The sequence below is a fragment of the Eublepharis macularius genome, chromosome 3 (genome assembly GCF_028583425.1).
Source record: "Eublepharis macularius isolate TG4126 chromosome 3, MPM_Emac_v1.0, whole genome shotgun sequence".
Lineage (NCBI taxonomy): Eukaryota > Metazoa > Chordata > Lepidosauria > Squamata > Eublepharidae > Eublepharis > Eublepharis macularius.
In genome coordinates, this window is record NC_072792.1 from 151220804 (window position 1) to 151248754 (window position 27951).

Here is a 27951-nt window from a genome sequence, read left to right on the forward strand (position 1 = left end):
GACTCACCAACTCTACAGTAAATCAAATGAACTGCAGTGAATACAACAAACTTTGAACATTAACCAGAACTGTAACTATAAACTACTAACAATTAACACAATCCAGCAAAAGCGGAACAGCTATCAGAAAAGAACATCTGTTCTTCACGGTGGCAAAAAACAAACTGAGGGAAGAAGGGGGCGCCCTCTCTAACCACGTGACCATTTGGCAGGAAAAACTGCACAGGATCGGTCCGGGAGGGGAGGGGTCGCTCCCTCAGTAGCCTAAAAGCTAGAAAAACCCTGTTCTGACCGGCCAGCTTGTGCAAGTGCAGCCCCCCAATCTACTGAAGACTGTAGATGAAATGAAGGGAACAGAAAAAGGGGACTGACTTGGATGAAAGTAGTCATCATATGTGTGATCACTTGGTGGACAGCAAATGCTTTGTATGCAAAAGATAGGAAGTTCAACGCCTGACACCTTAAAAGGATAGCAATGGAGTTGGGAAGTTCTCTCTGAGATCTTTTAAAACTGTTGTTAGACACAGTAGACAAGGCTGTGCTAGGTGGCCCAGCTGTCTGGTAATATTAGGTAGCATCACGTAAGCATGAAATGAAGCAGGGAAATAAGGACCTATTGTCAGAAGGCTACTGTAATTGTGATATGGATGTCAAGTGTGGCATGGAGCACAAAATAGGGACACTTAAGGAGAATGGTGATATGAACGCAGCCATAATATTTAGGAACAAATGATTAACAAAAATTACAGCAGATGCTTACTTTTAAAAAAAGCTACTTTAAAAGTACATACAAATGAGACCTGAAACTGTGGATTCTCAGATAATGTCAATTTCTGTCTTACTTCACAGTGAGAACTATCCCTCAAAAAACCCAAGGATGATGGATCTATTGTAAAGTTAATCATATTTTTGTACTATCATTAATATCGCTTTATCTTGTACACTCCTCTGAGGGCTGCTCATTGCTTCCTGCACAGTGTAAATAAGTTGACATCATTGGTTTTTTTAAGTTTACATATAATGGGGCAGTTTGCACATAATGCTGTTCATATGCCCCAGGAGGAAGGGGCATATGAACAGCAGGCTTTGTAAGACTCTTCTGTGATCATCAGGAGTTTGTTGGAGTTAGTACACAGTCACATTACTCAGCACAAGTATCATTTTTACAGCAAAGGGCCCCTTTAAATCAAGGTTCAGCCTACTTTCTTTTTATCTCATTATATAACACATTTTTCATCCATGTGTGATGAAACTGTTCAACTTTTGAAAACAGTATGTGCAACAGGATAAAGCATTCCTGGAATAGTCCATGCTACCAAAATAAATCCTTGTTCCTTCAGCCCTGTTTAAAAATTCCCTGTTTATTCATCTGAGTTAGATAGTTTTCATCGAAATCCTTACACTGACATAAGTGAAACAGTAAAACTATGAATAATTTTTATTGCTAATTGGCATGATGCAATATGAAAGATACCATGAAAAAAGAAATAATATCCAACATTCACTGGCTTCCATGTTTTTGAGATGTCAAGTTGCTGGAGGAAATTCCTATCCCCCCTGCTCAAAAAGTGGGGAGCTGAAGTGGTCTTAAGAAAAAATGAAGACTTAGAAGATGGACAGTTACTTTCTTTTTACAACAACAACAACAACATTCGATTTATATACCGCCCTTCAGGACAACTTAATGCCCACTCAGAGCGGTTTACAAAGTGTTATTATTACCCCACAACAATCACCCTGTGAGGTGGGTGGGGCTGAGAGAGCTCCAGAGAACTGTGACTCGCCCAAGGTCACCCAGCTGGCTTCGTGGAGGAGTGGGCAATCAAACCCAGCTCTCCAGATTAGAGTCCCATGCTCTTAACCACTACACCAAACTGGCTCTCTTTCTATTACAAGCCTTTCTATTAGCATTTTTTCATTTTTAAAACTTGAATACCAAATATAAGAGATTATCTAGACATATAATGGTACTTCTAGAAAAACAACTTCACCCATGGTAATGACCCCAGTACAGCCCAGAGTTACTCAAACTAAGTCAGCTCTACATGCTCAGAGCACCTTCCCTTGGCCACTCAAAAAGGTGGTTATCCACTTGCTACTTTAAAAAAAGATCCCTAGACAAAAATGACATGGCCAATTATTGCCCAGTATCTAATGTGTCCTTTCTGGACAAAGTGATTGAAACAGCAGTAGCTGACCAACTCCAGTTCTTAGATAACTCTTGTGCTCTGAATCTGTTTCAATCTGGTTTTAGGCCAAGCTATGGGAGAGATACTGCTCTGGTGGCTTTTACTGATGACTTCTATCTGAATATAGACAAAGGCCGTGTATATTTGTTGCTCCTCTTGCATCTATCTACAGTCTTTGATACGGTAGATCAACCATTCCATTGAGTGTTTTGCACGCAGAAGTAGGTATCAAGATGTCCCTTGGACTGGTTTAAGTCATTCCTCATGAGACAGACTCAAAAAGTTGCTGTTGGATACCAGCTATCTTCAGTGTGGGGTCCCACAAGGCGCAATCTTATTCCCCATTGTCGTGTTCTAGTCTGGGCTCAGTGAGAGTGGGGACTCCTTCAGAGGAGAGTAGCTTCGTGTAGACAGCCATGACTCCTCAGGAGAAGAGGAGCTCCGTGTAGACAGCCCTAGCCCTGACTCAGCAGAAGCCAGGGATCAGGAACCACAGCTGCTAGCTAATGAGTTCACAGCCAGCAGCTGAGACAGGGCCACCAGCACTCTCCAGCCCTAATACCACTGGGGAAGCTTAGCCAGGGACTTCCAACATCACCAGGGAAGCCCAGCCAGGGACTTCCCCCTCCCTCCAGGTTCACCCACACCTAAAGAGCACTGCAGATATAAGCAGAGGTTAGAGCTGCAGGAGAGACGGCACAGTGCTTGCCTTCTGAGCCGACACTAGCTGCTGGAGATCAAGGATGAGTATCATCAGGAGTGAGCCTCAGCAGCTGGCTGCAAACCGCACCTGGCTATAAAAGCCAGTCTGGAGGAACTGCCAGGCATGGAAGCACATGTTGAATGCCTGTAACCACTTCTGTGAACCTTGTACCCTGTCGTTGCCTGCACCTAGACTTAATGCTATCAGAAACTGACCTTGGACTAGACGACTTTGGTTTTTTGGATTCTGTAGACAAATCTGGTGTTGCATTCGTGCTCTAATTTCGGACTGGACTGGGCTTTTGGATTCTGAACACTTCCCTGGCTTTGAACTAGTGCATTTACTGTGGACTGGACATAGACTACTCTGCTTGGGCTAGCCTGGCCCACGACACCCATGTTATTCAACTTTTATGTAAAGCCTTTAGGAGAAATCATTCCTAGATATGGAACTGGATATAATCAATATGCAGATGATACCCAGCTCTATATCTCACTATCTAAATCTGGTGATGCAGCAGAAGTCCTGAGTTGCTGCCTGACAGCTGTGGTCAAATGGCAGAAAGGAAACAAACTGAAATTGAACCCAGACAAGATAGAAATGATGCTGGTTGGGAAAGTGGAGATCTTGAAAGACACTGTATTTTCCAGCCTTCAAGGCTGACTCATCAGAAGCCTTGAGGTTATATTGGATCCAGCACTGCTGCTAGAGAGGTAAGTTAATTTAGGTGCAAAATGGCCTTCTCTCAACTCAAACTAGCCTGGAAGATGGCTCCTTACTCTGACACGGCCAATTTGGTCACCTGGATTCAGGCCACAGTATCATTAAGTCCATAATGCACTCTCCTCTCAAAGTCAACTTGGAGACTGCAGCTGGTGCAGAACTCCGCAGTTCATATATTATCAGGAACTAGGCAGCACATGCATATTACTTCCATTCTGCAATCTGCATTCTGCAATCCAGATGGCTAAGAGAGCTGCCAATCAAGGGTAAGTGGGCTATGATTGGAGTTTCCAATGGCAACGAAAGGTCTGGGCCCATTGTTGCCTAGGGAATCAATGGATCGGCGCCAGCCTGTCTGCAATTACGAATCGTTCAACAAACCAGGCCAAAAAGTCATGAATTTCGTGATAACCACGGCCCCACGAAACGGCCCATTTTGTGACAAAATATGCTTTGTATTTCGATTCGTGCCCATGTCTACTCTCCAGTGCTTTGGTCCCTCGCATCTGCAGGACTGCCTCTTTCTCTCTGCTCTGCCACCACACTTTCACTCTCCAGTTGGGCATAATCATTGCTGCCTGTATACATGCATTCTCTGTGGTGGCCCCCACATTGTAAATTGGTCTGCCTGAAGAGGTCAGGATAGCTCACACTCTCTTGACTTTCTGTAAACTATGCTAAACTAAATTGTTCAGGAGAGCTTTTTCATTCAGATAATAGGGCTGTGATGTAAAAAATGTCTTGCAGAGATCCTTTAGTAAAGGGACAGTGACTGTAGTCTATACTACTGGGTACTGTCTGTTGATATAGATATGCTCCTACTGGGTAGTTTCTGCATCAATAAAAATGACATGTTTAACTATCTATGCTTTGTTTCAGCAATGTTTTATCTCTTTATTCATATTTATACTTGTTTTCAATTTCTGCAACCCATATCCAATTGTATTTATTCACTGAATATCCTAGCTGTTAATTATATTGTACTGTGTAATCCGCCTTGACTCTCAGTGAGAAAGGTGGACTATATATAGTATAAATAAAATAAACTTCTGTATTGCATCCTGCTCTCTAAGTAATTATTTAATGCACTGAGCTGTTCTGAGCAAACTTACCAAGCCGTAGGCACTGTCGCATTAAGCCTCCAGAAGACATATTTTTTTCAGCTTCTATTTCACTAAAGTTCAGTGAGCTGGCAAATACTAGTACATCAACCATAGCCATGAGGCGGCTGAGGAAAGTCACTGCTGTCTCTGCCGACATACCCTGAGTTACTTCAATATTCTCCAATTCAGTCTTTAAAAGAAAAACATTAGACTTCAAAATCAATCATGAGAACAAATTCTTTGTACATTTCCTTTCTACAAATTACTTATGATGAAACTTTAAACAACCATTACAGTTACAAGCATGAGAAGAAATGAATTTATATTTGCATGGCATATTAGGTAATGTGAATTCCTTTACCATAAAGAAAATGAATGCTACTCAAATGAGCAAATGAGTAGGGTAATGTGGGTGCACTAGACACAAGACAGAAAAGATTCCCTCTTTTGCCTGTATGTTAGAACACGTGGATAGAAATGACTCACAAAGCAACTATATCTGCAAATATCACTGGAGAGCCAGAAGCAGCATGCAACACAGCCTGCTTAAAAAAGAGTCCTGATTCTACATTTGAGGCATGCTGATAAAAGCATCCTTTACCATAGAAATTATACACAGAACAATAAGGTTATTCCCACTTTTTCAAGAGTAACAAAGAATACCGCCCTCACAGCAAAACCACAGACCAGCATTTTGACTGGGACAATTCTTTATCTGAGAAAATGTGTTTGCTGTGAAAACTTATGCCACAAAAAACTGTTAAACAGTGCAATCCTATGGAGAGTTACTCCAGTCTAAGACCATTGACTTCAATGGGCTTAGACTGGAGTAACTCTCCACAGGACTGCACTGTAAAAGGTGTCACTAAATTCATAATTCTTAAGCAATCCATCCAATCGCGTTTCAAAAATGATCCTATGAGAACATGTACAAGTGAAGCTGCAGCAGAATTATTTAGCACTGTAGCTTTCCCTGTGCCATTTTGCTTGCAGAAAACTCTGAAATTCTGTTGAGAGGACCATGACTGGAAAATCCATCCTAATACAACTCTTCTATATCCATAACAAGGGCAAGGTGACATAAAGTATAAACTGCTATATTAATCACTTCCAACAAAAAGGGCTATTATCACCATATACCTGATATGATTTCTTTATCATTACATAATAATATAGATTTATATATGTAGAGCAACAAATGTCATAATACAGTACAATGTAACTTCAGCTGTATATCTAACTCATATGTGTTATGTGCCATTTAGTTGCTTCCGACTTATGGTAACCCTACGAATTAACAATCTCCAAAATGTCCTGTCATTAACAGCTGTGCAAACTGGAGAATGTGGCTTCCTTTATTGAGTCAAGCAATCTCATTTTGGGTCTTCCTCTTTTTCTACTACCTTCCACGTTTCCTAGCATTATTGTCTTTTCCAGTGACTCTTGACTTCACATTATATGACCAAAGTAATTATACCTTAGTTTCATCGTTTTAGTATCTAGGGAGAATTCAGGCTTGATTTGATATAGAACCCATTTAAAGTCTATTTGGCTGTCCATGGTATCTGCAAAACTCTCCTCCAGTTCTACATTTCAAATAAATCAACTTTCTTCCTGTCAGCTTTCTTCATGATGTAACTTTTACATCCGTAGACAGTAATGGGGAATACATTATCTTACCCTTAAATTTCCTAAATGTTTCACAGTCAATTTTAATGCATTACACAGAAGTACCCCCCATCCTGATTTTAGTGAGGTTAAAGTATGCTCTTATATGTTTATTAAATCAAATGGGAGATGTTTCAGTTTTCTGCAGAGTTTGCATTTTTGATCAGTTAAATTTACCACACAAGTTTAATGGCACTAAATTCTCACTTTCAAAAATTTCCAAGGAAAAATGAAGGCTTTGAAGGATGCAATCATCCCACTCCACAAAAAAATCAGAGTATATCTTCACTGATACTTGCTGATCTTATTTTTCCCTTCTGCTACAATAGTGGCCAGGGGTGGGTGGGGGTGCTGTTCTTTCCTATTGATTATAGTCACAGAACATGTCGTAAGTACAATAATGTCATGTACGTAAAACCAATCATATATGGAGACATAACATCATCAATTAAAAATTGGTGTAGCAAGTGGAGAAGAATTGTTGTGGCCAAATCATGTCAATTGGGTCATGCACTGATTTCACTATTATGCAACATGGCAAGACAGAGAACACAATAGATGCATGCCACTTTTGGCAGTATGAGTATTCAGTTACACATTCTACATTGTATGTTTCTAGTACTAGTGCTAGAATGGGATTAAAGAAAATTGGTGTGTTTGCCTTAGTGATGGGGGATGTGATAATTCCACCTAACATACATTTCTACATCATTAAATATTCATAAATATTACTACTTCCCCTCTGTTGATTCAACTCTCAATATCAGCACTGACCATGCCTTTCATAAACAATGTAAACCAGAAACAGCACTTGATCTTTTATAGTGTAAATACTAAAGATTCAAATAAACTATAATTCAGTTACCTGGGCTGCCATAGTTTCTCCCTAACATTTATTATCAGCATTAAGCCTGATCAATGATTAACTCTGGCATGAGTATTTCCTTGGAAGAAACAACATTACCTTACCAATTACCCTGGATCCTGAAATCCCTTTTCATGTGGGAAAGGGACAGTACACAGAACAGCTATGTCACATGTGCCAATGCCTGCGAGATACCACTAAACATAGAAAGCATGCAGAAGAATATGCAATGGTGATATAATGCAGACAGTTTGTCCTCCTATGTCATGATGTATCCAAATCAAATTAACGCAGGCATTCCCCTTTTTAGTGTGGTACTTATGGATTAAATATATTTATGTTATTTGTTAAAATGTGATAAATATTTTGAGAAATTAATAAAGTATATAAAACATGGTTTGCTCCAGTCTAGGAAAAAGCTGAAGAACTGAAAAAATAAATAAATAAAATAAAATATAGATTCTAAATGAAAAAAAAACTTGAAACTTGAAGCAGTAATACTAACCTTAGAACCCTGGGCATGCAATAGACAAAGCAGACAACAGATCACAACAAAAAGAAAAAGAAATGTTACAGTCAAATGAAAATACAATGCAAAATTGAAGATAAATATCTTAAGATCAAGAACTTAACTTGCAACTTGAATATTTCAGTTTTAAAACATGACCTCTACATTTCAAGTTTCAAATTGCAATCATCACCACTGTTTGACATTGTACTCAAAACATTTAAAATCAGTATACTCAGTAAATTATCTATTACTTATATAAAAGAGTAAATCCAACTGCCAAATCAAAAACCAACCCCTCAACATTTTATCTCAGAACGTATGGCAAGAAAATATGACCAAAATTGTTTAGTTATCCAAACACAATGAATGATTCATCGGGGGGAAATGAAGCATTAGATGAAACCAAATTCCATATGGTAATAAAAGAGAGGAAAAGAAACATGTATCCAGTGTGAATTGCATATATTCTTTATATGCATGTAGATCTTAATCTCAGAACAGAAAATACCTGATTTTTAACATCAGTGATTAAATGAAAACCTCTTTTTGCTATGCATACCAGCTGCACATTTCTGTGGTATGCCATAAATGTGCCAAATTTAGTTTTCCTCCCTTGTCTAGACTATATGAACAAATGAAGCTCCCTTATACCTAAACTAATAACTGGAACACCGAGTCTTGATTGATAGCACCTCTCCAAGATTCTAAGCAGGGGCCTTACCCTGTACAATTGAGTTCTTTCTAAGTGAAGGTGCTGGGGATTGAACCTAGAACCTTTTGCATCCCAAGCATGTGCAGAAGTGGAAGTGGAAACATAAACAGACTTAATGTAGTGCAGTTCAGCTTGCCCAACATCTTGTGCAACACCAGCTGCTTTCCTCTCTATACATTATAGTGCTCAGCAATTGGTTGCACAAGCAGAAATACAAATGGAAATACAAATAAGTTTGATTTAACTCAAGCAGCTGTCAGAATCTTTCTTGTATTATCACTTGTGCAAGAACACATGCATGAAGATAATACACTATTGAAGAGTTCAATATTTTTCATGTTGTAGTTCCCATCTAAGTATACTGCTACTTTTAATTATATTACTCAGAAAAGATTACTGAAGTGTTTTATATTTGCTTTTGAATTGTTTTCCTACCTCTGACAGTTGTTTTCCTACCTCTGACATGCAAAAACTAAGATGCATATACGAAGATAGCACAGGGTGCAGCTCTTTCTCTCAAGTAATGGGAATAGTCACAGTATTTCTCGTTGAAAACCACGCCATTTATATAATTGCCCAACAGTACACTTTATATGCTAAGTTATAATGTATGCAGTTTGATGCTATTAAAGTAGTAGTTTGTTTAAATTTGATAATAACATGCTATCTTGTTCATTTACCTCCCAAAGTTCTGTGCCCCTCCTCCTGAAACATCACCTTGTACAGCTTAAAAGTTTCTAGAAATTTTCAATATCTTGACAGGTTAAAATTTTTTCTTGTATTTGAAAAGGTTGTCTGTAAAATAGCGTATTTCCATTGCTGCTTAGAACTAGGGATGTGCAGTTCAGTATGTCCAGGCTGAAGTATACCTGAAAAATACCTTGTCAGTATTTTTCAGGTATATTTGGGAATCTCGAATTGGATATACCAGTATTACCATTCCCAGATAAACCAAAAATCACAGCACCAGCATTTTAAAGGTCACCAGCTTTGGAGGTTTTTTTCTTTGCAGGTTTTCCTGGCGACAGGAACTGGGGGGGGGGGGAGAGAAGAGGCAGCCTCCACAGGCAAATGGGATTTGGCATTAGGGGGAGCTCTAAGTGTTTGGCCAATCATAGTGATTCTCTCATGGGGTCGCCCTTTCCAAATGCTTTCTGACCACACCTGCCTACCTGGAGGAGACTCAGAAGAAATTATTACTTGAAGACCTGGTTTGGGATTCCTGACTGTATCAAAATGTTTAAAGTTTTCCAGGTTTGTGGGATTAGACTGGTGGGTAGTGGTTTGAGGGGGGAAGAACTAGCTTTTGGAAAGGAACTTGTGTTGTGTGTGGACCTGTTTCATAGGGCAGCTGTTGTTGTTTTTTCTATATTCTTTTGTTGGCCGGATGTGTGCATCGGGGGTGCGGGCGAGGAGAGTTCTTTGGTTTTATTTCTGATTCATTTTAAACCTTTTCTTTGCTTTTGGTGCACTAATTTTAAAGTCTTGTGGTTTTCTGTTTGAATCTTTCTTTTGTTGATGTACTTTATTTTTAAAAGGTTATTATAGTGGGGAGGTTATTTGCTTGCTGTGTGTGTTGTTTTGCATTGGTTGTTGAGATGTCGTTCTGCCAAGTTTTAGTTTTTGTTGCACTTTAATTTTTAAAGGGTTCTTGCTTTGGGGTAGTATTGTTTGCTGTGTTGCTTGTTTAGCTTCTTGTTATTGTTTGGGGGCTTTCACGTTTTTGTTTGCTCGTTGCTTGTTAGTGAAGTTTGGGGAGCACGTGTTGGTTCTAACAAATGTAATTGTTCAGAGGGAAATTTCTTGTTAGGTGTTAATACGGATTTAAACAGGTGAGGGAGGGTGCATGTAAAAGATCACAACATAACTTTCAGTTTAGGGCAGTTTCCCCCTAAATAGGGTTATGTTAGACAATTAAGACGAGGCCAGGTGGTATTGTTTAAAAATAAATGGGTACATAGTTGTACTGTAAAAAAAATTAATTAGGCTGTAGTGCTGTTATAACCTTGCTTTTGGCTCTTCAGTGAAGCCAGGTAAGTTGGCTTAGAACAACATTTCTCAACTTGTGAGTCCCAAACCAACAGTGGCCTGTGAAGCATTTGGAAGTGGTTCACAGGCTCTTATAGGCTGTTCCCTGCCCTTCCTTGCCTGGTGCTCAGCCGAACTCATGTTAAATCTCTGACATGGAGGAGGTGGGGATCTTCAAGCCAGCCAGCCACCAAGCAGTCTGAGCAAGTCCCTTCCTGTGCAGCACAGCAGCAGCTGGCTCCATTATCTTTATCCTTTTCCTCCTATTAAACAGCAGTTTCTGCAGTGATGTAATAAAACAAATGCTGACCAAATGCTGGATATAATGGCAGCCTGGAATGCCAATGGACTTTCATGAGTTCCATTCAAGATGTTCATGTTCATCTGTCTGTAACAATGGAAAAAGCAAGAGTCCAGTAGCACCTATAAGACTAACAAAATTAGTGGTAGTGTATGAGTGGTAGTTTCATGAGTCACAGCTCAATTCTTCAGATACAGCTAGAATGTGTCCATCTGTCCTTATATCTTGGAGAGAGAAGTGATTACAGAAGCCGAATGATAACAGCTGGCGAATGATAAAGGCAGGCATGATTGAATAGGGTATGGTATGCAGAGAGGTGGTGGGTGTGGAGAAATTAGCATTGATAATGAGATAGGAAGCCTTTGTCTCAGTTCAGTCCAGGTGGATGCATTGTCTTGAGCTTCATTATCAGTTGCAATTCAGCAGTCTCTCTTTCTAATCTCCCTTTGAAATTCCTCAGCAGGAGTACTGCTACTTTTAGGTCAGCAACTGAATGTCCTGGAAGGTTAAGATGTTCCCCCCTGTTTTTTAAATATTTTGGTTCCTGATGTCAGACTTATGTCCATTAATTCTTTGTTGAAGGGACTAGCCAGTTTGTCCAATGTAGAGAGTGGAGGGGCATAGCTGACATGTCATGGCGTAAATCACATTGGAGGATGAGCAGGAGTATGATCCCGAGATGGTATGGCTGATGTTGTGTCTACTGATGATATTGCTCGGATTGATATGAGAGCAAAGTTGGCATCTTGGTTTGTTGCAGGCCTTGGTACCAGAGTGCATGTTGGTGTTAAGTAGGGGTGTGCACAGAGAAAAGATTTGGGTTTCCTGCTTCAGGTTTAACCGGAGCAGGAAAACAATCCGGAATGCCCCTAAACCCTAAGCAGCAAGCCGCTTTGGAATTAGGGCATTTCAGCCGCTTCGGTATGCTCCATAAAAATTCGTAGCTTACAGAAGATCACAGCAGGAGTTCTCGGCTTTTTCACCTGGTGAAAAAGCCAACCTGGATACTTTCAAAGCTCAGAGCAGCGCTGAAAAGCCCTGCTCTGAGCTTTGAAAAACTCCAAGCCGGCTATTTCACCCAATGGGAGGGAGGCAGAGGGAGCTCCCTCCTATTGGGTGAAATAACCAGCTTGGACTTTTTCAAAGCTCAGAGCAGGACTTTTCAGTGCTGCTCTGAGCTTTGAAAGTATCCAGGCTGGCTATTTCATCCAATGGGAGGGAGGCAGAGGGAGCTCCCTCCCATTGGGTGAAATTGCCGGCTTGGGCTTTTTCAAAGCTCAAAGCAGGGCTTTTCAGCGTTGCTGTGAGCTTTGAAAGTATGCAGGCTGGCTACTTCATCCAATGGGAGGGAGGCAGAGGGAGCTCCCTCTTCTTCCCTCCCCTTGAGTGAAAAAGCCAAGGGCATTTCCCTCCCCCCTTGGATCAGCTGTTTGGCAGGGATTTCTCCACCAAACAGCTGATCGGGGTTTAAATGCTGCTTTGCAGGGGGCAGGAAAGGGGCATTTAAACCCTTGACCCAAAGCTTCCCGGAGCAATACCAATTGCTTCGGGAAGTTTTGATTCGGGGTTTCCGAATCAAGCCCTGCATGCTGTGCCCGATTTGGAAGTCCCGAATCTTTGCAAATTGGGTCCAATTTGGGTATTTTTCCCAAATTGGAAACCTGAATTGCACACGCCTAGTGTTAAGTAGTTTATTATTGTGGGTGAGTAGTTGTTTCAGGTTAGCAAGTTGTTTGTAAGCAAGAAAAGGTTGGTAAAGGAGAGGTGCCAATGGGTAGGCATTCAGAAAACGCTGTTCTAGGTCCGCTATAAAAATATTTCCATGCTGAGGAGCCATGCAGGTGCCCATGTCTATGCCACTGATCTGGAGGTATAGGTTCTCACGAAACCTGAAGAAGTTATGGGTGAGAACAAAGACATGCAGAGTTCAGTGGCAAGATCTGCTGTGTTTTTTTCTGGGATGAAGTTTCTAGTGGCTTGTAGTTTATCCTGATGGAGAATGTTGGTTTACAAGGACTCAGCATTCACGGTGGCTGGAACGCTGTTTTCTGGGAGATAGTCAATGGACTGCAGTTTCCTCAGGAAGTCTGTGATATCACAGACATAGCTGGGGGTATTAATGACATACGGTCTCAGAATGAAGTCCATAAATCCTGATACTATTTCTGTGATGGTGCCCATGCTCGAGACAATGGGACATCCAGGATTGCTAGGTTTGTGTATCTTTGGCAGGGGGTAGAAGGTGCCCGGTTGAGGTTCCTGGGGTGTATTCATATAAATTTGTTCCTGTATGTACGTTGGGACTTTCTTCCTGATTTTGTTGAGTTCCTGCAGGTATTCACATGTTGGGTCTGAGAATTAGGTCTGAGGATAGCAGCTTGTAGAAACTGGTGTTGGAGAGTTGTCATTCAGCTTCTCATAGGTAATCTGTCTTGTCCATTATGACAATGGCTCCTACCTTGTAAGCTTGCTTTATTATAATATCAGGATTGTTTCTCAGGCTGCTTATGGCATTCTTCTCTGTGTGGCTGAGATTGGGTCTTGAGTGTTGTTTTTTGTTGATTATTTCAGCTTGGGCTCAGCAATGGAGACATTTTATGTATAGGTCTGGTGTGGAGTTGCAGTCTTCAGGGGGTGGTCCACATGGAGTCCCTCTTTCTGTAGTGTCAAGTAAGAGCTAATTGGTCAACCTTATACTGTTCATTGGTGGAGGGGTGAGGAGGCAGCTGTTCAGCAATGTATTGTTGAGGCTGTGAGGAGGCTGTCTGTCCAAGCACGTTCTGTTCTGCACTGAGTGAAACTATTCCTTCAAGCGCAGACAGAGGAAGAAGGCCTCCAGGTCTCCACAGAGCTGTATTGTCTGTGTAGGTTTAGTGGGACAGAAGAATAACTGTCATGAAAGGACAGATTCCTCTGCTAAGCTGAAGGTATGCTGGGAAAGGTTAACAATATTGCTGGTGGGATTGTTGTTATGACTGGTTGTAACTTGTAAATGATTGGAAAGTTTTTTATCCTTCTGCTTTTGTAGAGAAGTAAGTTGCATATTGCAGATGCCTTGTCTCCTGCTTTGAAATTCTTTTGGAAAAGGTTGATTCTGTAGAAAGGAGTACAGTGAGTTGATCCTTGATCAGTTTCTGTTTCTGGTACAAGATGCTGACCAAATGTTTCCATTCCATTGAAATACATGATTATAGCACATATAAATTGCAGAGGAAATAAGGGATTGATTTTGAAAAACCTGCTCTGGGCCTAGAATGACAGCCCCTGGAGAGGAATGATGGTCCCCCAGCTCAGATAAATTGTTCTGGAACTGGAATGGTGGTCCCTAGAATTAGAACCAGTGCTCTAGGAATGCCATGACAGCACTCAGAGCGGAGTGCTGGTCCCTAGGATTTGAATCAGTTCTTTGCAACTGGAATCACAAACCTTAGAGTAGAATAAATACTCTATATTTTAATTAACGTTTCTGGAGATTGTGCCATGATCCCTGAATCAGCTCCACCTCGTTAGTTATCCTGCTTGTCTACTGTTCTGTTTCCTTCTAGAGTCATGAAGTTGGTATCAGATGCCTCATTTACAAGCAAAAATAGAAAAGAGTCCAGTAGTACCTTTAAGACTAACCAACTTTACTGTATCATAAGCTTTCGAAAATCACAGTTCTCTTCTTCAGATGTTGGTTAGTCTTGAGGTCGGTTTCGTTTTCTCAGCCATGCCGGACGCTCCTCTCGGCTGGTCTGGGAGGAAACGACCGGGCACCCTGACCGGGCGGCTGATCTGCAAGGATTAGCCCCCAGGACTCCCAGGGAGGGAGCCAGGGTCCGGGACGCGGCGGAAAGAACTCCCCGAAATCAATGCGGGGAGGGAATTGCCCGTTTGTCCCTATGGAGGCCGGCAGATGTGCGCGGCGCCTCGAGTGCCGCCGGGCAACGAGAAACGGCAAGTAAAAGAAACAGGCGGAAGCCTGTAAACAAGCGAATCCCTTCTGTTCTACAAGCGTTTGTGAAGGAGAGGTTGATCTGAAGAAGACTCGCTCTTCCCCTTCGTGGAGTTCCAGAATTTTGTTGGCGCCCCCCCCCCCAAATGGCAGCAAAGAAGCAAAGTCCCGCTCTCGGTAAGTCAATCTCGGCCACCTTGCAGAAAGGGGAGTCGCTCGAAGAATTGGTGCGCAGGGCGGTGGTGGAAGCTATAAAACCCTTTGTTGACAAGCTGAACGAAACTGATCAAAGGGTGGGCTTAATTGAAAGCGAGGTGAAAACCATTAAGGCAGCAGCGGGGGGGGGGCAGAAAAGTCTGCTCTGGAAAGTGCGTCACTTGTGAAGGCTACAAAAAAGGAGTTGAAGTTGGTGGAGAACCAACTGATCGGGCTACAAGTGGAACGAACGCAGACAATTTTGCGTCTCCAAAACGTGAAAGAGGAGGAAAATGAGGATCTGTGGGATTTGGTCTCGGAACTACTGGCGACACCCGCGAGGACGACTAAAGAAGAGGTTAAAAGCGCCATTTTGGAGGTCCGTCGGGCTTCTTCAAAATATGCAACAAAGCGATAGTTGCCTCGTGAGATCATTATTGACTTTTCAACTAAAAAGATTCGGGACACCATCCTATATAACTCATACAATGCGGATTTGGACTTTATGGGTTTGAAAGTCAAGATTTTGAAGGACGTTCCATTTCTAGTCCGGAAACGGCGTTTTAAATATAAAAAGTTTGCAGCTCTTCTGAGGGACCATGGAATAAAGTACAAATGGTTATTCCCGGAAGGAATATGGTTCAGATATAAAGATCAGGCCTATAAGATACTATCAGAAGATCAACTAAAGGATTTTGAGAATAAAAACCCAGAATTCTGCTGCACCAAGAACGAAGAAAAGGAGGAGCCGGAGGGGGGGGGGAAGAGGAGAGCATTGCAACAGCAGTTGCACAGAGAGAATTGCGTCCGGGACCCAGAAGGGGGAGGAAAGTTTAATCAGAATTTGAAATGTTTATTCTCTGTATGATTAACCACTCCATCATTATTCTATGGAGCTATTTTTGTATTATGACAGTATGAAGGGAAACATTGAAGTGTAGTGTTTAGTGTTTGTAGTTCATTCCCCCCCCCCTTTCTTTTTCCACTCCCCTTTGTCCCTTCCCTCTTCCCTTTCCTTGTGATAGTCTGGTGTAGTGTTTTGTAGTTATGAAAAATAAAAAAATTTATATAAAAAAAAAAAGATGTTGGTTAGTCTTAAAGGTGCTACTGGACTCTTTTCTATTTTTGCTACTACAGACTAACACGGCTAACTCCTCTGGATCATTTACAAGCGTAAGTCTTGGGCCTCTTCCCACTCACTTTACTTCCCTTTAGCCTCACAGTGTCCAGGTCTGCTTCCTTACTATCCTCTATGTTCCTGTTATGTATCGTCCCACTCTAGGGGCTGTCATTCCAGTCCCAAAGAACTGATTCCATTTCCAGAGGCCATCTTTCCACTCTGGGGGCTGTTGTTCTAGTCCCAGAGCACTTATACCGATCCTGAAACTGTTATTCCTCTCTGAGGGTTCTCATTCCAATGGTAGAACACTTATGCTACTCCCAGGGACTGTCATTCCACTCTTGCGACTGTCATTCCATCCACAGAACACTGTATATAGTCTCAGGGACAGCTCCACTTTTAAGGCTGTAATTCCAGCCCCAGAGCAGGTTTCTCAAAACCCATTCTGCATTTTCTGTGCAGCTTTTGTGTGTTGTAATCATGGAGCCCATGGAAGTCATAGGCATTATAGGTTACCATTATATTCAGTAGGTCTTCAGGCATCTCCCATTGTTCTCAGTAAGCATTCTTGTCACTTGTTTTAATACATCCCATTTATGCTGCAATAAAATAGAAATGTGCCACTGTAGTTGAATGGAATAAAGGGGGGGGGGAGAGATCCCGCAATACTAAAACAACATTGAAAGAGAGAGGAGCTTCAGGTTTGGAAACTGAACTTTTCTGCTAAATAGGGAGCGCCCAAAATGAACCCCATCCTCTTTCCCATGTTTTGCTTTGTCAATCTCTGGGACGCTGGCTCTGTACGCCCAGCTGAGGAACTGGCCACACACACACACCCCACTTCTGTGTCTTTCTCTGAAATAAACCCTATTTAATTTATTGAGGTTTACTTACAAAGCAATCTTATGACCACTTAGAATCATAGAGTTAGAATCATATAGTCATATATAGATCTCCAGGGTCATCTAGTCCAATCCCCCGCACAATGCAGGAAATTCACAACTACCTGCCACCCTCAGTGACCCCTGCTCCATGGTCACTGATACAAACCAAAATGGACTTTATTCTGGATAAAACTATTAAAATATTCTTAGTTCCTTATATCTAACACTGTGTGTTTAAATTGTATGTTTTTAGATTAATTTTTATAGCTCGTAAGGCTATTACCTGCAATTAGATAGTTGCATTCTCACATTAGTATAAAAAAACCTGTGAATATCTTTGTAAACGCAGTAAGTACTTCAACAAATTTTACATTAATTAATTTTATTTATTTATTTCAAATTTGTATTCCGCCCTCCCCGCAAGCGGGCTCAGGGCGGATAACAACATATTAAAATACAATTAAAAATTCATATTCATTAAAAACAGCACATTTAAAACAAGATGGTGGACAGCCTTCACAGGGAGGGTTTTATACACCCCTTTTTTCCAGACCGGCGGAGGCCCAGCCTCAGCCATATGCCTGGTGGAACAACTCTGTCTTGCAGGCCCGGCGAAAAGATAGTAAGTCCTGCCGTACCCTGATTTCAGCAGACAGAGCATTCCACCAGATGGGAGCCAGGACTGAAAAGGCCCTGGCTCTAGTCGAGGCTAGGCGGGCCTCCTTGGGGCCAGGGACCACCAAAAGCTGTTTGTCCCCTGATCAGAGGGTCCTCTGGGGAATATATGGGGAGAGATGGTCCCGTAGATATGCTGGTCCCAGTCCGCACAGGGCATTATAGGTCAATACCAGAACCTTGAATCTGAACCAGTACTCCACTGGCAACCAATGCAGCTCACGTAAGGATGGTGTTATATGCGCCTTATTTGGCACTCTCATAATAACACACGCTGCTGCATTTTGTACCAGCTGTAATCTCTGGGTCAGGCTCAAAGGCAGCCCTGCGTAGAGCGAGTTACAGTAATCTAGCCTAGAGATGACCGTTGCTTGGATCACTGTAGTTAAGTCACGGGTTGACAGGTAAGGGACAAGTTACCTGGTCTGCCGCAGATGGAAAAAAGAGGACCTGACAACCGCTGTGACCTGTGCCTCCATTTTCAGGGAGGCATCCAAGATCACCCCCAGGCTCTTAACCCTTGGAACTGGCACTAATGGTGCTCCATCGAGGGCTGGGAGCTGGAGTCCCGAACCTAATCCCCCGTGGCTCAAGTACAGGACCTCCGTCTTCGTCGGGTTCAGTTTCAGCCAACTCTGCTTCAACCAACCAGTCATGGCTGCAAAAGCATGTTCTAGGACATCTGGGGCTGAGCCAGGCCATCCATCCATCATCAGATACAACTGGGTGTCATCTGCATATTGATGACACCCAAGTCCGAAACTTTGCACCAACTGGGCAAGGGGGCGCATATAGATGTTAAAACACTGAAAGGGAGAGTATTGCTCCCTGTGGGACCCCGCACACCAAAGGGTGACAGGATGACAATTTCTCCCCAAGCGCCACCCTCTGTTCCCAACCATGGAGAAAAGAGACAAGCCACTGTAAGGCAGTCCCTTGTATCCCCACATCGGCGAGGCAGTGAGTCAGAAGATCGTAATCGACTGTATCGAATGCTGCCGACAGATCCAATAATATCAGCAGCGCTGAGTCACCTCGATCCAGATGTCTACGAAGATCGTCTGTGAGGGCGACCAGCAACGTCTCTGTCCCAGATGGAACCCGGACTGGAAGGGGTCTCGGGCTGAGACATCCTTCAGGAAGCCCTGCAGCTGTTCCACCACAGCCTGCTCAATCACCTTTCCCAGAGACGGGAGGTTCAAAACCAGGCGGTAATTGACTAGGTGTCAGTTTAATAGGTGTGTTAAGTACATTTTTGCTTGGATAACTTAAGTAACAGATAAAAAAGGCAAACTTGCAGTTAAAATGCATGACAATGATGGCTGCCAACAATCCATGGTCCAAAATTCAAGTGACAGTAAGTCAATGAGTCATCATGCTAAGTAAATTTGAAATTGTGGGTCAACGTACCAAAAAGGTTGGGAATCAGTGGTCTGGAAAATAGTGTTTTAGGCTGACCTAGTCTTTTGAGTTTCAAGAAGGGAGGTGAACAAAAACATTTTTGGGGAAAAAATAAAGCTTCATTGTTAGTACAGCTAGAAATCATAGTAACATTAGCCAAATAAGACTTTTAAAGAGAGCTCATATTTCATCCACAGGTTAGAGCCAGAAAACAATTAGCCAGCTTTTTAAAAAAACTGCTGAATCAAAATTGTGTGTGTGTGTGTGTGTGTGTGTGTGTGTGTTAAGGGTTACTGCACCTCAGCTAGCTCACTGAAAGTAGTCAGACTCCAGAGGGGACAGGAGTGATAGGAGTCCAGCAGGGCCCTGGAGCCAAGGCAAGGCAGAAGAATAGGGAGGGGGAAAGGGAGAGGGAGGGGTGTGGCTTTTCTCCCACCTGTGTGGAAGCCTGCCCCATAGCTACCTTCCTGTACCCCTATCTTGGCTGGGACATTCCAATTAAGAGGCCTCACCTGAAGGCCTCCTTCATTGAGGCTACTGCTGAAGCACTGTCTGCAGAGGTGTCCACAGGTGCTAGGCAGGCATCTGCTGCTCAAACTACCCCTTCTCCTGCTTTTATGCCTCAGCAGCAGGAGGAGGAGCAGCCTGAGGTGTCTTTTGGGGTGTACTTGGGGGACAAGAGTATTCTGGCTCTCGAGCTCATTCCAGGGACGCAGAGGATATTGGAAGAACTAGAGGCAAGATTTAATGATGCCGCTTCTGTTCCTCCAGAGTCCAGCAGCAGGCCTTCCAAGGAGAGGCAGGAGGAGAGGCTGGAGATGAAAAAAGAGGTGGAGGTGGGCTTCAAGGTGTTGCCGTCTCAACCTCTTCTCCCTCAGTTATCTCTTTCCTCCATAGGGAATAACAGAGTCAAATATATTTGGATTACTGGGGAAAAAACCAAATACAAATACTAAACCTGTATTTTTGGATCCAAATATCAGGAATACTTATATTTATGGCTCTCTCGATTCCTGAATCCAAAAAATACAGATTTTTTTTCATACAAACCCCTACTTAGAACTACTTTTGCAAGGGGGCTGTGAATCATTTTCCTAAAACACTTTCCTACTGCAAAAAAAAAAAAGCCGCCACAGCAAAAGCATTCACAGATCAGCTGCAATACTATGAAGTATTCTTTGTCAGTAATTTGGATGAGCCAGATGATTATCTGACAACATTTATTATTGGAACAGCAGCTACGTGTACTCTAAAACATACCAACATATGAAATCAAATTTCAACCACTGGAATCCAAAGAACTATGCAACAAGTTTTACATGCTCATAGATCAGACTTAATTTTCTTAAACAGTAGCTCACGTCCCCATACTGTCAAACTGCTTTTGAAACTCAACAGGTCTTCCAAAAACCATGTATGAAATAGAAGCTATGCTGCTCAAACAAAAAGTCAGTGGTCCTACTGGATATGCCTCAATTGATCTAAACCCCAATCACTATTTTATTTATTATTTATTTATTTTTTAATTTATAGTCGACTCTCTTTTCTAAACAAAATTCAATTATGTTACTTCACATTCATTTTCAGAATCTAAGGTCACCAGGATGTTGCAATTGTGGTATATTCATCTGAAACTTTTTTGTATACTAAGATGTGCATTCTGTTTCACAGCTGTTTTTTAAGTATCTAAGATGTCCAAACAGAATTCACTATAGTTTTGAGCATATCAAGTAATGATGAAGGAAACCAGATATTAATTTCTAGATATTCAAGATGGCAATTTCTGCTATTTCCACCTCCCTGCTGCAGACTCCCCTCATAATATTCCTCAGGGTCCCCTGTCCCCAGATGCAAAATTTTGTGAAAATTAGTGGTCTGCAGTGGTCTGGGGGGAGTAGGAAGATTCTATTCTTTCACTGGAAAATATAGTCTGAATCCAACCCACTGGTTTTGTGTTTTTATATAAAAAATATATGCCACAAAAAGGTAAACCATTCCCAGGTATTATTCATACCTGAATGATAAACAAGCTTATCTTTTTAATAACTTGAATTATTGACCCTACTTCAGCTGACAAGCCAACTTAAAGGTTAAGAGAATTCTTCTTCCTTCCAGTTGATCAGAAAAGATCCTGAGGATCTCTGAAAATATCATTTTTTGATCAGTACTTTTATTAACAAGATATAGTGTTACTTGTCCAGCAGGAACTGTCCAAAAATGTATCTTTTATATAAATTCAAAAGCAAACAAAAACTTCAATAATCTTTTCTGAGTAACAGAATTACTCTCAATTTCCCCTCTAGCTCTTACTTTTGCTATATATATTAATAACGACATTTTGCTTAAGAAAAAAGGAAGGAGTTTAGTGAGAAACTACTTTTTTGAAGCCACTCCAAGCACTGAAATGCTTCTAGAAGTGATGCTAGTACCCCAACATGTTTTGAGCTCCTCATTATTAGTTTAAACCTTTAAAAAGATGTAGGATAGCCTGATTGCAGATATCCCATTTTTAGACTTCTAAAAAATTAAATACACAACTTATAATGAATATTCAAAAAAATCTAGTTTTCAAAACTAGAAATTATAATTTTATACTTAATATTGTGTTAATTTTCAGTATATTCAACTTAAGACAACTGTACTGCCAAGCAAATGAATAATAAATGAATAATAAACCACCACTTTAACACAGTATGACCTACACAAATTAGGTAACAGAAACTGAGTTAGTATTTCAAACATTTCAGAAAAACTGCTTTTTCTTATGAAGAATGAACACTGAACATGCAATTTTAAACTTGCCCACTAGATGGAAATATTGTACTTACAGTTGGTGATGTTGCTGCAGATAATAATGGTAGAATTCCTCCACAAGCAATGATAATATTGTCTACCATTTGGGAAATCAGGTGGATGGTATTATGCACAAAAATAATATTTTCATTGCTGTTGACAAAGTCCATTACAGACTTTGTGGAATGGCTACAAAAATAAATTTAAAAACAAATGCATTAGAAAACCACAAAAGAAGTGAAATAAAAAACTACTGGAAATTTAAGGCAGCCTTCCAAATTAATAGCAACAAAGATATTAACCCACTAAATGTTTTACCAGCCCATCTTTGCTCTAATTGTGGGACATGAATTAGCAGAAAGAAAGAGAACCACCACCTCTTTTCTTTCCCAGTGTATAGAAATTCCTTTGCCTAGTCATCCAGAGATGATTTTTACTCTCCCATATTGTATTTAGGAATATTAGCAGATACTTCAGTGTAATTTCACATTTATACTTACACTGATCTCACATACTGTAGCCACATCAGTATGCTATCTATTTACATAATTAAACTGACTCCTCCCCATAGGATGGTCTGCACATCAAATGTTTTATCATGGGAGTGGCTTGAAAGTGCATGCAAAATACTCAGGCTTATTCTTTTACCTGATATATACATGCCCCGGATTCTGAGATATGTATACTCTCCGTTTTCTTATGTTGAGGAAAAAAAGTGGGTTTTGCAAAAAAATAAAAAATAAAATGCAAAATTGTTTTGCAAAAGTTTAACTGAGAAATGAGGTCCACAATTTTTCACTTTCCTTCGTATCCAGGCCAAATATGTTGTAGCCAGAGTGCATCAGAGACAAAATATCATTTCCTACTCTCCAAGCTCAAAGAACAATCTTGTCTCCCAGGCCAGCATTGAACTTACTACTTTCTAGGTACCTATGAAACTCAGGGCAACTGCAGTTATGTCTCCATCCTTTCTCCAAGCCAGAAGAGAAGCTCTTTTCCACAGTTGGCCTGAAACACCTTTACCCTTCTCATGTTTTATATTCACCGGATCAAGAGATACAATTGCCATTAGTTCTCTAGCAAATACATTTATGAATGCCTGGTAGAGAACCAATCAGAAGCTTTAAAAAAAAGATGAAATGATAATAGAGGCATTTTGCATGGTGACACTCCTCAGTGGACCAAGATCCAGATATGACAGAGGGATGACAGCTGCTTCCTGCCCTCCCTCTGATGTCCCCATGAATAGCAGTTGTTAGCAGAAGTGGATTCAGGGATGCCTAGTTGCTACTTGCTCTTCATCCTTTCTGGTAAGGATAGGAATTCACCCCTCAAATTGCTGCAAAGCAGTGGCCAGTTATTTATACTATCAAAAAGCATCACCTCCTACTAATTTATGTAATTTGGTGCTGACTAAACAATTCCAAGTATTTCTGAAAATCTGACAGTTTCCATAAATAGCCAACAATGATGTGCTATTTCTTTGGAACTTAGACATTTCTTTTCATGAGAGTGATTTAAAGTCACAATCCATGAACATTATACAGTAATAGGTGAATAGGCTCTAACTTCATAGCATATACAATTAAACCAATGGAATAAACACACGGATTAAAGGATTATTTGACTTAATTCAACTTGAATGTTAGCTAATGGTTCTAATTGGCAAAAAAAATCTCAGAATGTCAACTGTTAAGATGGGTTCACATGACTCACTGCACCCAAGCCATGCAGCTCATCTTTTCTCATACTACTAGAGATTTACTAAAGCTAGAATGCTGCTTTCCCAATGCTAGGAAAAACTCAGCTACTTCGAACTTATTTTGTGGCTTTGTATTAGCAGAAAGCATAACCGGGAGACTACTGTTCCCCACAGTTTTGACAGTTCTAATAAACTATTTTAAGTGCTTTTTAACATTATGATCAATCCCACATCTATAGCCACTAATAAAACATCAGTAGTTTTCATGGTTCCTTTTAAAATTAGATCATGTAGAATCACAGTAACAAGAATACTTTGAGAGGGGGGGAGAGGGCACAACTCCTAACTGGTACAGTAATCATAAACCAAAAGGTCTGTGGATCCACAAAAGCATGACCACTATGTGGTAGCACTTCAACAAATTCACTGTAAACTGATCAACAGCTGTCAGAATCAGGGTCCAATAAAGTCATGATTATATCAAAATTCCTTCAACTAAACAGCATTAAAAGAGGCATGATTGAAATGAATCATTAAAAGATTTCTCTGTGAAAATAGGCATACTTGCTACAGAGATGTTCTTCCATTATCAATAAGATATACATTATTATATGTACCCTGTACTTTCATAAATAATGGGAAGTTACCCAGGTAGTGCCTACTCTGGTTGGCTCCAAAAGTTACTTTGAGAACCCAGTAATATGCAAAATTGTTCTTAAACCACGATTCAGCATTATAATCAAACAACTGCCCAAGAATCCTATAAAAGAAGAGTACAGACCAGCATTTACAGTATAATAAGCATCACTACCTAGCATATTTAAAGAGGGCTGGATGCTATGAATCTATTCTGCAAACAGTGGAGCCAGTCTCGGGTATGATGAGCCCTCATCCAGCAGAACACACCTCTTCTGCCATAGGAAGGCTCTGTAGCAGAGGAATGTGCTGCCATTAGCAGAACAGATTCACAGGATTCGACTCTATCTTAATTGCATTTTCACAAGAAAAATAAAGCAATCTATTGCTTCATACCTTCTCCAAACATGCACATCAGTTTCTAACGCAAACAGCAAATCAGTTAATAGCCTCTGGTGCATTGGGGACCATTTAAACTCTGGAATACGAAACATTGTTGTTCGGGGACCTGGACTGAATTGTCGTCTTTGCTCTTCTGTCATTGGCATTCCTCGAAATCCCAAGTCAACACGCAGATCTCTATCCTGTTGTGTAATTGACCGACCCTGCACAGCCTAAATAAGTAGTGGGTTATATTTGCATATGCTTAAATATTCAGTAAAACATCTGGCACTCAACAAAGTTCAAGAAACAGGAAACATATACAGTCTTAACATACATACACTCCAGATTTTTTCCCATTTAAATAAAGTTACAAAAGCAATATGAATGAACAAGTTATCTTATTTCTCCTTTTAACTTGGTCTTCAAGTTGAACACAAAAAGCTGCCTTCTGCTGAGTCAGGCCATTGATCATTGATCTATTAAGGTCAATACTGTCTTCCTACTGGAAGCAGCTCTCCAAGTTCTCCAGTGTAGATTTTTTGCATCACTATCTGACCATTTTAATTGTAAATGCAGAGGACAGAACATGCAATACCTTCTGCATGCAGGGCAGTTTCTTTTCAGAGCCCCAACCCAAGGAGGGACATTTAACTTACGTAAAGTTAGATCTAATTTATTTTTAAGTAAAGCACTTGAGCACCATCTGCTATATGGCTTTATATTTTAAAAAGGGAAATCTTGCTTTCAAGTACATGAGATGAGATACTGAGGGTATTTTTAAAATAAAAACAATCTTATCAAGGAAAACACTTTTTAAAAAAGTAACCTTTATATTTGGGTTAATCAGGCTTTGAAAGATGGCATAAAGAAGAGCAAGCACTTGCTCATCTTACATACTAATACTTAAATCTGTGGATTGGGGCCACTAGGCTATAAACCAGATGATTCTGCAACCTTGGGGAACCCTTCCCCGGGTTTGCAGAAAAATCTGTAATGTAAAGGGAGGGGGGGTTAAATCCTCCCAAACTACTTACCCGACTGTTGTGCATAACAGTGGCACACTGCAGTGGGAGGAGTGAAAAATGTCCTGCATGCTGGCCCTTGCCTCTCCTAGGGCCGTATGCAGCTGCAACAAGCCCCAGTTCAAGCAAGGCAGCTACAAGTCACCCCAGGCCCAGTAGATGAAAGACTGAGCTGTCGCAGTTAGCATTATGCCCACACAGGACTGCAGCATGGTGAGACCCTGCAGGACCAAGGAAGGCCTGCTCTGAGCCTAGCAACCCCAGATAATTAGGAAAAGGGGGGTTGGGGAGGGAGCCGAAAAAGGAGGGTGATAAGGGCATTTGCCTGGGAGGGGAAGGGGATTTGCCAGTTAGGAGGGTAGAGGATGGGGGTAAAGAAAAAGAGAACAATTCTTGAGAAGGAGGGGTTAACAGGGAAGGATCATTGAGAAAAAGGAGGAAGGGAAGGATCGTTGGGAAGGGGGGAGAAAAGGGAAGCACTGTTGAGAAAGGGGGGAGGAAAATGAAAAGATCATTGAGAAGGGGGAAGAAAAAGATAGGGAAAGATCCTGGGAGGGGAACAGGGAAGGATCTTTAAAAAGGGGGTCCCATTGCATCTCCACACACACCCCAGTCACCCTGACACTATCTGCAACATTTTGTTGCAGCCCCCCCCCCCCTGTAAATAATTAGCTCAGTTCCAGCTACAGGTATAATATCCAGATCTAAACCATACTATGCAGCTACATTCATGTCAGCAGATTGAATACTGACAATTTTAAAGGTATTTCTGGCTATGGTTGTTGTGGGTTTTCCGGGCTGTATTGCCGTGGTCTTGGCATTGTAGTTCCTGACGTTTCGCCAGCAGCTGTGGCTGGCATCTTCAGAGGTGTAGCACCAAAAGACAGAGATCTCTCAGTGTGGACACTGAGTGTGGACACTGAGTAGGACACTGAGAGATCTCTGTCTTTTGGTGCTACACCTCTGAAGATGCCAGCCACAGCTGCTGGCGAAACGTCAGGAACTACAATGCCAAGACCACGGCAATACAGCCCGGAAAACCCACAACAACCATCGTTCTCCGGCCGTGAAAGCCTTCGACAATACATCGTATTTCTGGCTCCTCATATCATTCTTTTATAATATATTTATTTGCTCCCAAAGTAATAATTAAATTTCTGTTGTAAATGAAGGAGAAAGGAAAGTAGCTAGATGAATAAGGGTAAGCACTAATTAATTAGCAGAGCAACAAACTAAGAAGTGGCAAGCTTGTAAGTGAGACCTATGTTGGCACTGAACAAATATTGCATTGGCAGAAAGATGGATGGAGCGCTATCTGTCAGTGGTCTAAATGAAAAAAAGAAAAGAAAAAAAACGTTTGCTTAAATATTTCAAGCAAAAAAAAATTAATTAGCCCAAGTCCAGTGGAGCAAGGTTTTAAAGCTGGATTAACTGTCCTGAGTGGGGAATTGTTTTTGTATTGCAAGGACAGTTATAATTCATTATACAGTAATGCAGTGTTTTGATATACAAAACAGACCTAAATAATTTAATGGAATTGTAGTCTTAGTACAACTGAGTTCCTTCTGAATCACTGCAATAATCTACTGAAGAGAAAAATGACTACATGGGCTACCACACAAATTGCTAACATCCACCCTTCCTGTAAGTGGAAGCAGTTACTGTATCAAAAAGGAAAAACACACTTTAAACAAGATCAAAGAAAAGAACAAAGATAAGCAGTAGCTTCTTTTTTCTTTTTCAAAAGCAGAGGAAGGGACAAGGTTCTATACTTGTCAGTACTGGAAGATATAAACAAGAAAGAGCTTACTATTTATTTTCCATGGTTTTTAATCCATCATTGAAAAAAACTGTCCGGAAGCCAGGAGTAAAAGCTTAGCACATGCGCGCACACACAATATGAACTTAGATATTCTAACTAGAACCTTCTATGATAATATTTTTCAAAGATTAGTTTTGTTCATGTTTGTCATGGCAAATTTACAAGTATCTTCCAGAACCTTAAAGACTAACAAAATTTTATTCAAGCATAAGCTTTTATAGACCAGAACCCACTGCTTCAAAAACAGTGAAGTATTTATGCTAAACAAAAAAGCACCTATTATGCTACTAAAGGATCCAATTGCATCAGTTCTATCTTGGGCTCATCCATTGACTTATTGTCCTATATGCCACCATGTGTTAACTATGCCCTTCTGCTCTTTTCATACGACAAGCAGGTGAGTCTCTAATCAGAAGGATACACAGACACAAATCAGAAATTAAAACTGCATTATTCACCTTCAAGTGCAAAAACATTTGGTCAAGTTGCAAAAGTAATCTGGTAGCAAGTCACCCAGGTGAGCTGCGTAATGACCACTACTGGTCCTGGCCAAGTCCTGCAAGTTCTACAGCAGCAGCAG

At 41.0% G+C, this 27951-nt stretch overlaps 1 protein-coding gene across 1 annotated transcript in view; it reads right to left on the reverse strand.

Annotated features, from left to right (window-relative positions):
- NBEA (neurobeachin) overlaps positions 1 to 27951 on the reverse strand; it is a 702521-nt gene that overhangs the window by 544941 nt on the left and 129629 nt on the right. The window contains exons 23-25 of the mRNA XM_054973860.1: positions 24540 to 24757; positions 21841 to 21994; positions 4728 to 4908 (exon numbers count right to left, since the gene is read on the reverse strand). Of these exons, the coding sequence (XP_054829835.1) occupies positions 4728 to 4908; positions 21841 to 21994; positions 24540 to 24757 (553 nt within the window). The remainder of the gene's footprint in view (positions 1 to 4727; positions 4909 to 21840; positions 21995 to 24539; positions 24758 to 27951) is intronic.